The following is an 18,809-nucleotide window of genomic DNA, read 5'->3' on the forward strand; positions in this document are numbered from 1 at the left end:
CTCACCTGATGGGGACGTTTTTTTCTTTGTCAAGAAGAAGGACGGATCTCTACGACCCTGTATAGACTATCAAGATCTCAATCAGATCAGGGTGAAAAATAAATTTCCTATCCCACTGATTACAGAGTTGTTTGACCGATAAAGAGGTGCAAGGATCTTCACCAAATTAGATTTAAGATGCGCTTAAAATCTAATCCGCATTCGCCGAGTAGACGAATGGAAGACGGCTTTCATCATCAGGGACGGACACTATGAGTACCGAGTGATGCCCTTCGATCTCAGTAATGCACCGGCAGTTTTCCAAGAGTTCGTCAACGATATCTTATGGGACCTGCTTTATACCTGCATTGTGGTGTACCTGGACGATATTCTGATATTTTCTCCAGATCTGACCTTCCACAGACGAACTGTTCGGCAAGTTCTTCAGCATTTTAGGGAGAATCGACTCTATGCCACATATGAGAAGTGCATTTTCGAAAAGTCCTCTCTTCCTTTCTTGGGATACATTGTCTCAGATACCGGACTTAGGATGGATCCCGAGAAGGTCTCTTCCATCCTTAAATGGCCGCTGCCCATGGGAGTCAAGGCAATTCAAAGATTCCTTGGCTTTGCTAATTATTATCATCAATTTATCATGCACTTCTCCACGCTGACTGCCCCCATCTCTGCCATGACCTGAAAAGGAGACAATCCAAAGAACTGGTCCCCCGAAGGCTGAAGAGGCCTTCCACTCTCTCAAACTTTACTTCCCCACCGCACCCGTTCTGCATCGGCGGATCTGAATAAACAGTTCTTCCTTGAGGTGGATGCATCCTCATTGGGAGCTGGAGCTGTGCTTAGGCAGAAGTCCTCCTCGGGTCACCACATGTGCTGTGGCTTATTCTTCTAGCCTTCTCCACTCCAGAACGTAACTACTCCATCGGGGACCGGGAGTTGCTCGCTGTTAAGATGGCTCTGGAGGAGTGGCGATACCTGCTGGAGGGTCCAGTTTATCAAGTGGTGATATACACAAACCATAAGAATCTGGGCTATCTTCAGCCTACTCAGAGACGTAATCCTCGCCAAGCCAGGTGGTCTTTGCTTTTTGCAAGCTTTAATTTTCTTTTGTATTTCAGATACGGTGACAAGAATGTCAGAGCTGACACCCTCTCTCGCTCATTTCTATCTGAGGACCAAGAGGAGGATCCTCAATTCATTATTGATCCCTCTAAGATGGTTATAGTTGCCCCTGTCTGCCTGTCGCAAATTCCTCCAGGAAAGACCCTTGTGGGTGAATCTGAGAAGGAGCGGGTTTTGTCTTGGGGTCACTTGTCCATGGTAGCTGGTCACGCGGGACAAAGAAAGACATTACAATTGATCTCTCATCATTACTCTTGGCCATCAATGAGGAAGGATATCTATGCCTATGCAGCTGCCTGTCCGGCTTGTGCCCACAATAAAGTTCCTACACGGCTTCCCACCAGTTCTCCTCTTCCATTACCTGCACCATCCATTCCTTGACAGCACATAGCAATGGACTTCATTACGGATTTGCCAGTTTCCGAGGGTTGCACCGTCATCTGGGTAGTCGTGGATTGCTTCTCAAAAATGGCACATTTTACCCAGTTGTCTGCTTTCCGTCCACTCCTGAATTGGCTGACAGCTTCATTAAGCATATTTTCCACCTGCATGGATTTCCTTGCCACAGTGTATCCGATTGAGGTTTGCAGCTTACTTTCAGATTCTGGTGAGCACTCTGTAAACATCTAGATATTGTCTTGGATTTCTCTTCGGCTTATCACCCTCAGTCCAATGGACATGTGGAGTGGGTCAACCAGGTCCTGGGCAACTACCTGCGACACTTTGTCAATGTCCACCATAATGATTGGGTGAAATTACTTCCCTGGGCTGAGTTCTCATGCAACAATCATGTTGGTGAAGCCTCTGGAGAGTTGCCTTTCTACATCGTGTTCGGTCGGCAACCCGAGGTTCCCCTTCCAGTGACGGTTCCTTCTGATGTTTCTGCGGCAGATGTCCTTTCCAAGAATTTTGTGAAGTTGTGGGAGGACACCATAGTCACGTTAGAAGCATCCTCACTTCGTATGAAGAGGCATGCAGAGAAGAGGCGCCTGGATCCTCCGTGCTTCTGTCCTGGAGACAAGGTATGGCTTTCGTCCAGGTATGTCTGGCTGAAGATCAGTTCTTACAAGTTGGGTCCTCATTTTTTCAGGCATTTTGAGGTGTTGAAGCAGATCAACGAGGTCTCCTATAAATTGAAACTGCCTCCTTCTCTGCGGATTCCAAATTCCTTTCATGTATCTCTACTGAAGCCAGTCATCCTGAGTCCCTTCTTCAAGGATCCCAGTGCTACGGCCATGACAACAGCCTCGGATGATGTTTTTGAAGTGGAGAACACCTTGGCCATGAAGAGGGTGAAAGGCAAGACTTCTTCCTTGTTGAATGGAAGGGAATTGGTCCAAAAGAGAGGTCCTTGGAGCCCAAGGAGAATATCCATGCTCCAATTCTTCTCCAGAACTTCCTTGATGGCCTGAAGAGGAGGGATCATAAAGGGGGGGTACTGTTAGCAATACGCCGGCTTCCAGGCGTGTCAGTTCACTCACCCGTGCTGCATTTGCTCCCTCTTCCCCTCATGCTCTACATGCTCCCAGCAGAACTGCCAGCCAGGCCTCTGGCCCTGTTCTAAGGGAACGAACGCTCCTGCCTTCTTAAAGGGCCAGCGTGAACACTTGTTATTTCCTCCCCAGCCAATGGTTTTGAGGCATTATGTTTATATTGCTTTCTCTTCACTGGGGAGATGCCTGAGCAACATTCCTGTTTTGATCTATGTTGTGTAAGGTCGCATACCAGTGCAGGTTCTGCCTGCTGTACTCTAATTGCAAATCACAGCTGCACTCTGAAGCAAATCCTGCTTGATGAACTCTGAAGCAAGTCCTGCCCACTGCACTCTGAGGCCAATCCTGCCTGCTGCTCTCTGAAGCAAATCCTGCTAGTTGCACTCTGACACAGACTCTGTCTCTGACACCAACTCTGTCTGCTGCACTCTGATACAAGCTCTGCCTGATGCTTCATCCAGTCTGTTCTTCGGGTCCAGCTGCTGCGCGACTGTTGGTCTGCCCTGGAGTGGGTACCTGGCGTTCATAGGGAGCCAGGTCTAACCTCACCATCAGAGGCTCTAGTGAATAGTCAGGTGATCGCTTAGTCATGCCCTTCCAGGCTCTCTGTGGTCCGTGCCACAGTGGTTCCACAAACCACGTTCGTGACAGATTAGATCCAAGGTATCAGATCCCCTTGTTTTCTCCTCTACCTTTTGGAAGATAAAGTTGTCAGCAAAGAGAGGATAAGAATTTCCTTGACCTGTTAGCTTTACCTGAGAGAGATTCCCAACAAACATCTGGATAATTGAAATCTCCCATGACCACTATGTCATATTTTTGGGAAACTTGGCCATTTGATGCATAAAGAGTTCATCCATATCTTCAGCTTGCACAGGCGGCCTGTAGTAAATGCTTACAATGGTGTCCTTTCCGTTGTACTCTCCTTGTATTCTTACCCGAGCAGTTTCCACAGAACTCCCAGTCTCTGAAGCTTCAATCTCTGTGCAGATATACGCTTTTCTAACATACAAGCGACACCTCCTCTTCATTTATCAAGTTTGCTTCTTGCAATTAAGTTGTATCCTTCTAGCCTTGTATTCCAATCATGGGTACTGTCCTACCAAGTTTCAGTGATTCCAATGACATCATATTTCTTCTCCTGTGCTAGTAGTTCCAATTCTCCTTGTTTGTTGCCCATGCTTTCTGCACTTGTATAGAAACATTTTAGTTTGTGATTGGTTTCTCTTCCAACAATATTTATATTATTTAGATTTTTATGTCTTTGTTCTTCCTTTCCACTTCTAATAGCAGAGTTCTCAATAGCATTTGTCATGTGTATGGCTTTTTCTGGCCTTTTGCTTCCCTTCCCACATTGCTCTAGCTTAAAGCTCTCCTGATGAGTGTAGGAAGGCGACTTCCAAATACATATTTTCCAGTCTTCATAAGGTGCACTCCATCTCTAGCAAACAGTCTATCGTATATAGTCGTATAATTCACTCCGTAATCCAGAAATCCAAATCCTTCCTGACGGCACCATCAACGTAGCCAGTTGTTCACATGCAGAATCTTATTCCACCTCCTTGTTCCATGGCCATCCACTGGGAGGATGGAAGAGAAGACCACCTGCACTCCCAGTTCTTTCACTTTACCTAAGTTTTGAAAGTCACTGCAGATGGTTTACAGGTCGTTTCTTGCGGTGTCATTTGTCCCCGCATGTATTAGCAGGAATGGGTGGTCATCTGTAGGTCTGAAGAGTCTTGATATCCTGTCAGACACACGTTTAATTTTTGCACCTGGAAGACAGCACATTTCTCTTGAAGTTATATCCAGTCTGCAGATAGTGGCCTCTGTTTCTCTCAACAGGGAATCCCCATGACCACCACTCTCCATTTCTTCTTCACAACATTTTTCTTTTTCTATCCTGGAGTATTCTGAAGGCGTACAAGGTTGCTGTTTGTGGGTAAAGTCTTATCTTGATGTATTTCTTCATCTTTCTCCTGCGTGAGAGCCTGGTACTGATTCCTGATCAGTATGGGTGCTGATGCTGACTGCCTCCCGATCCTTCTGCTTCTCTGGGTCACGTTTCCATTTCTCTGTTTCTTCAGGTGCACTTCGAAATTCTTCTCTTTCTGTAACTTCATGAGATAATTCTGCTCTGTCTAAGAACTCTTCACCTTACTTTTTGCAGATTTTGCAGCCTTTCCTTTTGGCTTTTCCACTGGTAAGTTTGTGAACATGTAGCAAGAAATGCAGCTCACCAAATAGGTCCTGGACTCTTCCATGTTCTTACTGTTAAAGAGATATCAAAGTGGTGAAAAATCCAGTGTTCTTTGAGCTCATGGACACTCTTCACTTATCCCAGAAAGCACTGGGAATATGAAAATTCTCTCCTCAGGCGCCCTCCCCTGGTTACTTACCAGGTCGCTGTGCTGAAAGTGTGGCTACCAGAAGGAAATTAACTTTGCATCCTCCCAGGAGCTGCTGGATTTCAGTCATAAATGTGTGGCAGCACAGCTAAAGTCATTGCTCACAGCACAGTCCATGACTCACAGTCAGCTCTGTACTCATGGGTAGTCTGTCAGTTAAAGTGCCTGGGCATGCTTATAAAAAGTGGGCAATATCAGTAGTCATGGCCCAGTCACTGTTCTGTTATGCTCTGGCACCTTACAGACATACGGTGTCCCAGCCCCAGTGTGCTGTCAAATGTGGGGTGCATCACACTCACTTGTAAGCTGCTGCCTCCAGCCTTTGGTCCTCAGGAGCCGCCATAAACAATTCAGGAGACACCGAGTTCTTTACAACAGGCAAAGGTTTACTAGTCAGTTCCATTTCATCAGGCATTGATATGTGTGATAGGGCACAGCAGTTTATATTTCTTCCTTCCTTAGTACAGTACCTCTTCAGCTTTGTCCTCAACTACCCCTAAGCCCAGGGTTGGACTGATTCTCAGGTGGGCCCAGGCACTGACACCTGCTGGCATACTGGCCAGCAGCTGCTGAGGGCCCCCACTGCTCCTGGGGTCCCCAACCAGTGGGCAGCTGCTATGGGGGCCCCCCAGGTGCCAGCGGAGCAGCAGTGGGTGACAGGAAGCAGAAGTCGGTGCTGCAGCTAAAGCCTGTCCCCGCTGCTAAAGAGAGATGAATATTCACTTTTCCCCACGCCCCCATGGGCATGGAGAGGGGTGAATATTTATTTCACTTTAGCAGCGGGCAGTGTTTGCCGCAGTCTGCACAGTGAACATAAGTCACGTGTGCCAGCACTGCTCATACCGACCGCTCTCCCCCTAGCAGGGCCAGAAAAAGTCATGAGGACACAAGAGCACTCTGTTACTTACAAATAGTACGCCGCAGTCTGCAGCAGCCGAACATGTCAGCCGTGTTTTCAGTGATGCCAGCACTGCTCTCTAACTGTGGGAGGAGCCGCAAGCAATACATCCTCCAAGCATGACGTCATCACCACTACTCAAGGCTCCGGCGCTCAGAGCTACTCAGAGAGCAGTGCGGGCGTCACTGATAACATGGCTGACATGTTCAGCTGCTGCAGACTGCGGCGCACTATTTGTAAGTAACAGAGCACTCTTGTGTCCTCATGACTTTTTATGACACCGCTCTTCCCTACGATGAACAAGAAGGGAAAGTGGTGCAGATCTTGATAAGGCTAACACCAGTGGCGTAACTACAAAGTTATGGGCCCCAGTGCGAACTTTCAAATGGGGCCCCCCATGCCAAAATACACGCACATTTCTGCTCCATACACCTCGTACACGCGTGACTCCGCTCCGCACACCTTGTACAAGCACAACTCCGCTCCGCCCTCGTCATACACGTGCGGCTCTGCTCCGTATACCTCGTACACGCGCGGCTCCGCTCCGTACACCTTGTACACGCGCGGTTCCGCTCCGTACACCTCGTACACGCGCAGCACCGCTCCGTACACCTTGTACACGCGCGGCTCTGCTATGTACACCTCGTACATATGCGACTCCGCTTCGTACACACACGGCTCTGCTCACCTCGTACACACACGGCTCCGCTCACCTCGTACACACACGGCTGCGCTACATACACGTCTTACACACATGGCTCCGCTCCATACACCTTGTACACACAGATCTGCTCCATACACCTTGTACACACACACAGCTCTGCTATATACACACTGTAAACCACTCCTGACCCCACACATAAACTTACCCTCATCCAGCAGCACCATGACAGCCAGCACAGCAGAGTCCTGCATACACAGAGGCTCCTGATCATGTGACTCCTGACTCCTCCCCTCTTGTGACCTTATCACAGGTTCTGTGCGCACAGAGCAGCCATCTCATCAAGCCAATTGCAGCCAGGCAGCCAATGAAAGCACGGAGGTACACAGCCAATGAGTGGCTGCAGCTCTGCGATCAGGCCCCTAAGCCCTCCAGGCCCCGTCACAGCTGTGACCGCTGAGATTGCGGTAGTTACGCCCCTGGCTAACACTGATTGGCCGCAGTGCAGCCAATCAGTGTTAGCTTTGTTTTTGTCCTCTTCTCCCCAGCCGTACAGCACAGCTCAGGTAATGAGCTGCTGTCATCCATAACGTGCACTCCCCCCACAGTGTAAGCAGCAGAGGAAGATAGATGACTCCCTGCTACAGTTGTAATGGTTAAACAAGGGTCCCCCCTGCCAGCCTAAAATCATATGTGAATGGGGTCCTTTAATCTGGGGTGAGAGAGGGGGGAGAGACTAAGTTACTTAGGGATGAATGAGGGCCCCATTAAATCATCTCTCCTTTCACTCCTGACTGCACTTCCTCCCTCTATATCACCTATGACTGAGCCCTCTCCCACTATATGACCCCTGACTGAGCCCCCTCCCGCTGTATGACCCCTGACAGAGCCCCCTCTCTTGTTTCACCACTGACTGCACCCCCTCCCCGTAACACCCCTGCTGAACCCCCTCACCTTGGAATCACCCTGACTGAGCCCCTGTACCACTGTTTTACTCCTGACTGTGCCACTTCCCTCTATATCACCCCTGACTGAGCCCTCTCCCACTATATCACCCCTGACTGAGCTCCATCTCTTGTATCACCCCTGACTACACCCCCTCAATCATATCACCCCTGCTTAACCCCCTCGCCCCAGTATCACCTTGCAGAACACATTACTTAATTTTTTCCCAAATTCTAAACTACACCAGATGAAGAAAAAAAAGGTAACAGTGTCGCTCTGTACAGTAGCAGAACTGCCTCTCCCATTTAAAACAGTATCTTCAAAAAATAAAATAAATACATCACTGCAGTAATAATATCCCTTAATTAGCCCCATGGCAATAATATCCCCCATTTTGGCCCGTGTGTCTCATTCCTGGCTCCAGCCATATGTTCTCCCATCCTTACCTCATGAGTATCCATTCTGCCCCCATGTGATGTCCCATCCTGCCCCATATGATCTCCCCATCCTGCCCCATCTGTCCCATGATCCTGCCCCATCTGTCCCATGATCCTGCCCCATCTGTCTCCATTGTATCAATCCTGCCCCGTGATCCTGCGCCATGTCTCTATCCTGCCCCATGATCCTGCCCCATCTGTCTCGATCCTGCCCTATCTGTCTCCATCCTGTACCATGTCTCCATCCTGCACCATGTCTCCATCCTGACCTCTGTGTCTCCAATCCTGCCCCGTGTCTCCATTCTGCCCCGTGTCTCAATTCTGCCCTGTGTATCCCATCATGCCCCTTGTCTCCAATCCTTCCCTCGTGTCTCCATTCTGCCCCCGTTTCTCCCATCCTGCCCTGTGTCTCCCATCCTGCCCCGTGTCTCCCATCCTGCCCTGTGTCTCCCATCTTGCCCCCTGTGTCTCCATCCTGCCCTCTGTGTCTCCAATCCTGCAACATGTCTTCATTCTGCCCCGTGTCTCCCATCCTACCCCCTGTGTCTCCATTCTGCCCCCTGTGTCTCCCATCCTGCCCCGTGTCTCAATTCTGCCCCGTGTCTCCATTCTGCCCCGGGCAGGATGGAGACACATGGTTCATGTGTCTCCATCCTGCCGGTGAAACATATTGCGGCTTGCTGCTTTCAATAAAAATAAAAAACTTTTCTCCTTACCTGGCCGCGCTCCTGCAGCGATGGTCCCTCCATGCGTTTCAAGCGCGCAATCACCGGTGAATGACATCATACGCTGGTGACGTGCACGCTGACGCCAGCTGCCAGCCTCCCATTTGTTGGTGGCCTTAACGTAACTTAATAGTTAACTGTGTTTCCTCCAGCACACTATGTGTTGGGACAGTTTATTGAGAGTTATGTTATGAGCTGGTTTTAGTGGACTTCCATAGAGTGGGTGAAAGGGGGTCCACCATATCTCCACATGCAGAGTCCTGACAGGACTTGTGTGATGTCAGGATCATGTAATGAATCACATGATGGAGGAGTCACAAAGTCTGGGCTAAAATAGCTGAAGGCCAGAGCTTTCAGTGTTCAGTGTCAGTCTGGAAAAACAAGGGAGAAACAAAGAGAGAGAAATAGGAAAAAAATATTTTATTAGAACTTCTTTAGTTACATCAGGGTATATGATCATTTTGTTTCTTGTAGATTTTGACGACTTACATACTGTATGCCAACCTGATGCATTCTATACAACTCACGTATGCCACATACCAGGACAAAATTAGATCAGTTCCAATATAGGGTAATTTTGTTGGGTTTCAGTGTTTAGGCATCTCAAGACCTCTTCAAATGTGGCATGTTGCCCGCAGACCATTCCATCATGAACTCTAATCCCCTGTAAGTACCCTGAGGTGCTCTTACACACTTTGTAGAGTTTAATTCCATACATGGCCTTCTTATTGGACATGTATTATTGGAATATGAACCTGCCCTTGAAATGTATTAGGGACTCATCCACGCAGATGTCCCTTTGTTGAACATACACCTCAGCAAACTTTTTACTGAAGTGATCAATGATAGGCCAAACTTTAAAAAGTCAATCAAAATTGGGATCATCTTGTTGAGGACATTGTGCATTATCATTTTAATGCAAAAACTTGTGGATGACCTCAAAACAATTACGGGTCATAACCATGTGGAACACTGGAGTGTTGTATAAAATATCAGCACTCCAATATTGCTGAAGTTCTGGCTTCTTCACTAACCTCATGTGAAGAACAAGGCCCCAAAATGTGTTTACAGGGGTCCAGTAACAAAATGTAGTAGTGGGGTTTTTTGGTGAAAAATTGCTTGGCATACAATTTTGCCTCGGCTGCCATGAGGTTTACAAAATCCTCAGAGAAAAAAAATCTTTGAAAAAGTTTATTTTTCTGAGTCTGATAGTGTCAAATTGGAATCCCTGATTGTGCCACAAAATCAGGAATCTGTGGCTCATAATCTTCGGGGGATGAGGTCAACACGGGGTAAGTAACAGTGGGCGCTGATTCATTTTCTGTCCTGGGGCCAGGGCCGGTGTTAGGAGCAGGCAGACAAGGTAGCTGCCTAGGGCCCCCGCTCCCCCAGGGGCCCCCAGCTAGCGGCATATCACGCAGCCGCTATGGGGCCCCTGTGAGGTCGGGAGGGCCCGCCTGCCCCCGGTGCTGACTCCCCCTGCCGCCGCATTCAACTTATAGCGGCGTCATAGACGCCAGTACAGTTCACAGCAATGATGGATGAGAGAGCGTCAGCTGACGCTCCCTTCTCCCATCATTCCCCGCTCTGCCTCTGACACAGCGGGTGCGCAATGACATCATCGCACTCTCACTGGGTGCCGGCAAAGCAGGAGACAGGAGCAGGGAGAAGCGCAGGCATGAGGAGAAGGTGAGGAGAGTGTTTTTTTTTTAAATCTATTGTTGTGTGTGCTGGACTGTTGGGCCACTCTCGGGGGGTGAATGCTATGTGCGGCTGGGCTATATATACCAATGCCATGTGGTGCTGGGCTGTGTATACCATGTGGTGCTGGACTATATATACCATGTGCGGCTGGGCTATATATATCATGTGGGGCTGGGCTGTGTATACCATGTGAGGTTGGGCTGTGTATACCATGTGCGGCTGGGCTATATATACCATGTGTACTATGTGGTGCTGGGCTGTATATACCATGTGCGGCTGGGCTGTATATACCATATGCGGCTGGGCTGTATATACCATGTGGGGCTGGGCTGTATATGCCATGTGGGGCTGGGCTGTATATACCATGTGTGGCTAGGCTGTATATACCATGTGCGGCTGGACTGTATATACCATGTGGGGCTGGGCTGTGTATACCATGTGTGGCTGGGCTGTGTATACCATGTGGGGCTGCGCTGTATATACCATGAGCGGCTGGGCTGTATATACCCTGTGTGGCTGGGCTGTATATACCATGTGCATCTGGGCTGTATATACCATGTGTGGCTGGGCTGTATATACCATGTGCGGCTGGGCTGTATATACCATGTGGGGCTGGGCTGTGTATACCATGTGGGGCTGGGCTGTATATACCATGTGGGGCTGGACTATATATATCATGTGGTGCTGGGCTATATACCATGGGGCTTGGCTATATACCATTGTGGGGCTGGGCTATATACTATGCGGCTGTGTTATATACCTTGGGGGTTACATTTTACATTATATTCTATGGGGGAGGCTGTGTTATATAATATGGGGGGCTGCATTATATGCATTATATTCTATGGGGAGGTGGGCTGTATTATATTCTACTTGGGGCTACATTATACTATATGAGGAGGCTCCATTGTATTCTATGGAGAGGCTGCATTATATTCTGTGGGGGGCTAGATTATATTGTATGGGGGCTTCATTATACTTTATGAGAGTCTACATTATATTCTATGGGGGCTGCATTATACTATATGAGGAGGGCTACAATGTATTCTATGGAGGGGCTACATTATACTATATAAGAGGCTGCATTATATTCTTATATTCTATGTGGGGCTACAATATACTCTGTGAGGGGGCTTCATTATACTATATGAGGGGGGCTACATTATAATCTATGGGGAGGTTACATTATATTCTGTGGAGTGGCTGTATTATACTCTGTGGGGTAGCTGCATTATATTCTATGGGGGTTACATTATATTGTATGGCGAGGCTGCATTATACTCTGTGGGGTGGCTGCATTATGCTCTATGGGGTGGCTACATTATACTTTATGTGGGCTGAATTATACTGTATCGAGGACTATGGGGAATACATTATATGATTAACTATGGGGTGCATTATACTATGGGAAGTGAATTGTACTACATGGATGACTATGGCGATGCATTATACTATATGGAGCACTATGAGGAGTGTATTATACTATAAGGAGGACTATGGGTGGAGTGTATTATACTATATGGAGGACTGAGGAGTGTGTTATATTATATGGAGGACTATGCGGTGTAAACTGCAGAGGTGCTGCTGATAACATGATACTGTATGGTGATCTGTTAGTGATCCATTAGTGATTGTTCTGTCCCCATGATTCTTTCTCAGACGGTGGAAAGAGGCCGGGAAACAAGTGTTGAACGACTTCAATATTGTCGATCACACTCATTTAGCGGCCTGAACTCAGCGCATGTAACTATAACCGAAATGCTTCTGTGTGATGTGCAATATGTTAGCATTTGGGGGCCCCATTTTAAACTTTGCCTAGGGCCCCACTTTGCCTAAAACCAGCCCTGCCTGGGGCGTCTGCGTAGCAGTTTGGTATCACTTGAGGAAGAGGAGCAGGAGGAAGATGAAAAATAAAGGAAGACGACATCCTGTCCCTCAGTATCAGTGTTGGAGGCATGGAAGGTGTATGCCTCCTAGGCTGTATACCGTGATTAGGATGAGGGAGACATTTTTTCATGAGAGTAGTTTCTGTATACCAAATTTTATTCAGGTGTGTGTGTGATTGTTTGGTGTAAACTTTTTTAATTTAGAAGAATGAAAAAAATATAGAAAGAAAAAGATAATAACAAAATAAAATGAATATACCAATTTGGGAAAATAAAAAACAAGCTTAACCCCTTTCTGCCATATGACGTTCTATCCCGTCCATATGCCCTGGGACTTAATTCCCAAGGATGGGATAGTACGTCATAGCGATCAGCGGCGCTCACGGGGTGAGCGCCGCTGATCGCAGCCGGGTGTCAGCTGATTATCACAGCTGACACCGGGCACTATGTGTCAGTGGTGGTCACGGACCGCCCCCGACACGTTAACCCCTGGCACACTGCGATCAAACATGATCACAGTGTACCGGGGGATTAGAGAAGCATCGGCAGGGAGGGGGTTCCCTCCGTTCTTCCCTGAGACCCCCGCAGCAGCGGGATGTGCTGCGCTGCTCCGACGGTCTCCTTCCCTGCAGGTCCCCAGATCCAATATGGCGGCAGGGACCTTCGGGGGCCTGCAGGGAGCCGGCTTCCTCACTGCCCGCAGAGTGCAGGCATAAGGAAGCATGCTGCATTGACTGATCTGTCACAGCGATCTGTGATGTGTCAGATCAGCGATCTCACACATGACAGTGATGTCCCCCCAGGACAATATAATAAAGTGAAAAAAAAAAAGGTGTAAAAATAATTTATAAAAAATCGCTAAATAAATAAAAAAAAAATATTCCCTAATAAATTCATTTTTTGGAAATAAAAAAAAAACAATAAAAGTACACATATTTAGTATCGCCGCATCCGTAATGACTCGCCCTATAAAACTGTCCCATTAGTTAACCCCTTTAGCGAACCCCTTAAAATTAAAAATAAAAAACAAAGCAAAAAATAATGCTTTATTATCATACCGCCAAACAAAAAGTGCAATAACGCGCAATCAAAAAGATGGATATAAATAACCATGGTACCGCTGAAAATGTCATCTTGTCACGCAAAAAACGAGCTGCCACACAGCATCATCAGCGAAAAAATAAAAAAGTTATAGCTCGCAGAATAAAGCGATGCAAAAATAATTATGTTTTATATAAAATTGTTTTTATTGCATACAATATAAATGAGGTATCGCTGTAATCGTACTGACCCAAAGAATAAAACCGCCTTATCAATTTTACCGCACTCGGAACGGTGTAAACCCTCCCCCCAAAAGAAATTCTTGAAATGCTGGTTTTTGTTCATTCTGCGTCCCAAAAATCGGAATAAAAACAGATCAAAAAATGTCACGTGCCCGAAAATGGTACCAATAAAAATGTCAACTCGTCCCACAAAAAAATAAGACTTCACATGACTCGGTGGGTCAAAATATGGAAAATTTATAACTCTCAAAATGTGGTGATGCAAAAACTATTTTTGTAATAAAAAGCGTCTTTTATTATGTGACAGCTGCCAAACATAAAAACCGCCATAAATAGTAAATCAAACCCCCCTTTATCACCCCCTTAGTTAGGGAAAAATAATAAAATTTAAAAAATGTATTTATTTCCATTTTCCCATTAGGGCTAGGGTTAGGGGTGTGTTGGGGTTAGGGTTGGAGTTATAATTGGGGGGTTTCCACTGTTTGAGCACATCAGGTGCTCTACAAGCGCAACATGGCGTCTGATCTCAATTACAGCCAATTCTGCGTTGAAAAAGTCCCTTCCAAGCTCTGCCATGTGCCCAATCAGTGTTTTACCCCCACATATGGGGTAACAGCCTACGCAGGACAAATTGCAAAACAACTTTTGGTGTCCAATTTCTCCTGTTGCCCTTAGGAAAATAAAAAATTGGGGGCAAAAATATAATTTTTTTGGAAAAAAATATGATTTTTTTTATTTTCACGCCCGGGCGTTATAAACTTCTGTGAAGCAATTGGGGGTTCAAAGTGCTCACCACACATCTAAAAAAGTTCCTTAGGGGGTCTAGTTTCCAAAATGGGGTCACTTGTGGGGGGTTTCCATAGTTTAGGCACATCAGGGGCTTTCCAAAAGCGGCATGGTGTCCAATCCCAATTCCAGCCAAAAAAGTCAAATGGCGCTGCTACCCTTCCGACCTCTGCCATGCGCCCAAATAGTGGTTTACCCCCAGATGTGGGGTATCAGCGTACTCAGGACAAATTGCACAATAACTTTTAGAGTCCTGTTACCCTTGGGAAAATAAAAATTGGGGGTGAAAATATCATTTTTGTGGAAAAAATATGATTTTTTAATTGTACCGCTGTACGTTATAAACTTCTGTGAAGCCCTTGTGGGTTCAAAGTTCTCACCACATATCTAGATAAGTTCCTTGGGGGTCTAGTTTCCAAAATGGGGTCACTTGTGGGGGGTTTCCACTGTTTAGGTACATCAGGTGCTCTCCAAACGTGACATGGCGTCCGATCTGAATTCCAGCCAATTTTGCATTGAAAAAGTCAAACGGCGCTCCTTCCCTTCTGAGCTCTGCCATGCACCGAAACAGTGGTTCCCCCGACATATCAGGTATCAGCGTACTCAGGACAAATTGCACAAAAACTTTTGCAGTCCAATTTCTCCTGTTACCCTTGGTAAAATAAAAAAAAATTGGACCTGAAGTAATTTTTTTGTGAAAAAAAGTTAAATGTTCATTTTTTTAAACATTCAAAAAATTCCTGTGAAGCACCTGAAGGGTTAATTAACTTCTTGAATATGGTTTTCAGCACCTTCAGGGGTGCAGTTTTCAGAATGGTGTCACTTTTGGGCATTTTCTATCATATAGACCCCTTAAAGTGACTTCAAATGTGATGTGGTTCGTAAAAATAAAATAGTGCTGCAAAAATGAGAAATCGCTGGTTAACTTTTAACCCTTATAACTTCCTAACAAAATTTTTTTTGTGTGCCATATCTCTGTGATTTAAGGGCATAAAATTTCAAATTTGGAAAATTGCAAAATTTTTGCCAAATTTCCATTTTTTTCACAAATATACGCAAGTTATTTGAATTAAATTTTATCACTAACAAGAAGTACAATATGTCACGAGAAAACAGTGTCAAAATCACTGGGATCCATGGAAGCATTTCAGAGTTATTACCTCATAAAGGGACAGTGGTCAGAATTGTAAAAATTGGCCCGGTCATGAACGTGCAAACCACCCTTGGGCATTAATAAACTGAATCAGTTAAAAAAAATTACTGAGCGCCCTCAACTATCTGACACTAACCTGACTATATTCCATCAGCACAACAGTAGCACCTATAGGTCCTATATGCCTATATGATATATTCAATTGAATAATATATATATATATATATATATATATATATATATATATATATATATATAGTGATCAGCCCCGGTGCTCTGTGAAGGGAGAGGGAACCACTCAGAATGGAAAAACCAAAAGAAACACCCTAGATCAATGGATAGACATGAGAGCCCAGACAAGGAATGTTCTAGTTGAATTACCTTTATTCAACAATAGTGGCAAACAGTAGTACTGTATTAAAAACATGTGCACATATTAGGACTAGATAAGATAAGATAAGATAAGATAATCCTTTAATCGTCCCACCATGGGGAAATTCAGAGCATTACAGCAGCAAGGCAGGAACAAGTACAGATACAGATGCATAAAGGCATTACATTGACAGTAGGTAGGTACATATACGAAAAAAAAAATATATATACAATGATATAAATATATAAAAAAGTATAATTGTACCAGAGGCGTAGCTAGGGTTTTGGTTCGGGGGGGGTGAAACTTCTGAGTGGGCCCCTAACCAGAGAACCTCAGCAGATGACCGTGCTGTTGCCAAAAATGATCTATATGTGAAAAGACCAGTATTGATATTATCACCATATGGTCAGTGGTAAATAATACCAGTCCTACAGAACATATAATAGATTACAGCAGAGTTACAGATAATGACTTACCGCTGACATTCTTTCTGATGGAATCGTTCACTTTTCACATCTTTTCCATCTGGCCCAGACCGACATGACGACTCCTCCAGCCAGGACTCGGCTACAGAGAATACAACAAAGACACGTTTCACTTCTCATATTGTCAGCACCGTCACCAATTGGACTATTCTCAACCTGCACAAACTGCTCATCCTGCTGATACCCCAATACTGAGCCGCTGCTGCCGTATGTGTCCCTATTACTGCACATGACACCCGAATACTGAGCCGCTGCTGCCGTATGTGTCCCTATTACTGCATCTGATACCCCAATACTGAGCCACTGATGCCGTATGTGTCCCTATTACTGCACCTGATACCCCAATGCTGAGACGCTGCTGTCGTATGTATCCCTATTACTGCACCTGATACCCCAATGCTGAGCCGCTGCTGTCGTATGTGTCCCTATTACTGCACCTAATACCCCAATGTTGAGCCGCTGCTGCCGTATGTGTCCCTATTACTGCACCTGATACCCCAATGCTGAGCCACTGCTGCCGTATGTGTCCTTATTACTGCACCTGATACCCCAATACTGAGCCTCTGCTGCTATATGTGTCCCTATTACTGCACCTGACACCCCAATGCTGAGCCTCTGCTGCCGTATGTGTCCCTATTACTGCACCTGATACCCCAGTACGGAGCCACTGCTGCCGTATGTGTCCCTATTACTGCACCAGATACCCCAATACTGGGCCGCTGCTGCCATATGTGTCCCTATTACTGCACCTGACACCCCAATGCTGAGCCGCTGCTGTGGTATGTGTCCCTATTACTGCACCTGATACCCCAATGCTGAGCCGCTGCTGCCGTATGTGTCCCTATTACTGCACCTCATACCCCAATACTGAGCCGCTGCTTCCGTATGTGTCCTTATTATTGCACCTGATACCCCAATGCTGAGCAGCTGCTGCTGTATGTGTCCCTATTACTGCATCTGATACCCCAATACTGAGCTGCTGCTGCCATATGTGTCCCTATTAGTGCACCTGATACTCCAATACTGAGCTGCTGCTGCCGTATGTGTCCCTATTACTGCACCTATTGTGTGGTTCTGTGTGACCTATAAATTCTAAAGCAACTCTCTAGAATATAGTAATGCCTGGTGCAAGTGCCTTAGAAAACAGTGCCCACATTCAGGGTCGGACTGGGCCACCGGAGGATTCTCCGGTGGGCCCAGGCACTGAAACCTGCTGGCATATAGGTCCAGCTGCCTAGGGTCCCTGCTGCTCCAGGGGATCCCAGCCAGTGGTGTGTCGCTAATAGCGGCACACCAGCATCTGCTATGGGGCCCCCGGTGCCAGCAGAGCAGCAGCGGGTGACAGGAAGCAAAAGCCTGTTCCCGCTGCTAAAGAGAAATGAATATTCACACTTCCCCATGCTCCCATGGGTGTGGAGAGGACTGAATATTAAGCGGGCAGTGTTTGCCGCAAGCTGTGGCTAACACTGCCCGCTATAAGGGCCTGCAGACCAGGGCCCCCACACCCCCTAGGGGCCCCCAGCCCATGGGGCCAAAAGACAGGGGGACGCAGAATCAGCATGGCCCCTAGTGTGCACCGCAATAATGGAGGAGAGAGCATCACATGACGCTCCCTCTCCCATCATTACCATCTTCCTCTGACACACAGCGGGTGTGCAAAGACATCACTTCATCGCATCCCCGCTGTGTGCAGGTCTGACTGCAGCGCAGCTCCTGACATCGGAGCAGAGCCGTCACCGAAATCAGCGTGGGAGCGAGGAGGAGAGGTGAGTATAGTTTTTTTTATTATTATTTATATAGTGAGTCCTGGTTGCATGATTATGAGGGGGCAGCATGATATACCCTGTATGATGGGGGGCAGTAAGATACACCATATGAGGGGGGGCAGCATGATACCCCATGCAAGGGAGGGCAGCATGATACCCCAAGCGGGGGGGCTGCATTATATTCTGAGGGGGCTACATTATATTCTTTGGGGGACTGAATTATACCATATGAAGGAGGCTACATTGGAGAAAAAAAGAAAGAAAGAAAGAAAAATGCTATAGCAGCCCGGCTCCCATTGTAGTGCTCACCTGAGCCTCGCAGTGCAGGACATATCATGATCCGCTCACATGGCCGATATCCCCAAGCCTAAGGTGATCCCCCGCTGGCTCCGCTCTGTACACCTCGTACACATGTGGCTCTGCTCCGTACACATGCGGCTCTGCTCCGTTCACCTCGTACACATGAGGCTCTGCTCCGCACACATCTCCGCTCCGTACACCTCGTACACACGCGGCTCTGATCTGTACATCTCGCACACCCACGGCTCCACTCCGTACACCTCATACACACGCAGCTCCGCTCCGTACACCTCGTACACACGCGGCTCCGCTCCGTACACCGAGTACACATGAGGCTCTGTACACCTTGTACACACACATCTCTGCTCTGTACACATCTCCGCTCTG

The 18,809-nt window shown here is 46.9% G+C and overlaps 1 protein-coding gene across 1 annotated transcript in view; it reads left to right on the forward strand.

The window, feature by feature from the left end:
- The first annotated feature begins 265 nt into the window (after window positions 1-265).
- The window catches only part of LOC141100409 (uncharacterized), a 37,236-nt gene continuing 18,692 nt past the window's right edge, over window positions 266-18,809 (forward strand). The window contains exons 1-4 of the mRNA XM_073588898.1: window positions 266-414; window positions 1,116-1,317; window positions 1,788-2,418; window positions 4,759-4,815. Coding sequence (XP_073444999.1) covers window positions 266-414; window positions 1,116-1,317; window positions 1,788-2,418; window positions 4,759-4,815 — 1,039 coding nt within the window. The remainder of the gene's footprint in view (window positions 415-1,115; window positions 1,318-1,787; window positions 2,419-4,758; window positions 4,816-18,809) is intronic.

Source organism: Dendrobates tinctorius, unplaced genomic scaffold, assembly GCF_039654945.1.
Source record: "Dendrobates tinctorius isolate UK_male_01 unplaced genomic scaffold, ASM3965494v1 ptg000011l, whole genome shotgun sequence".
In the NCBI taxonomy this organism is placed as follows: Eukaryota; Metazoa; Chordata; class Amphibia; order Anura; family Dendrobatidae; genus Dendrobates; species Dendrobates tinctorius.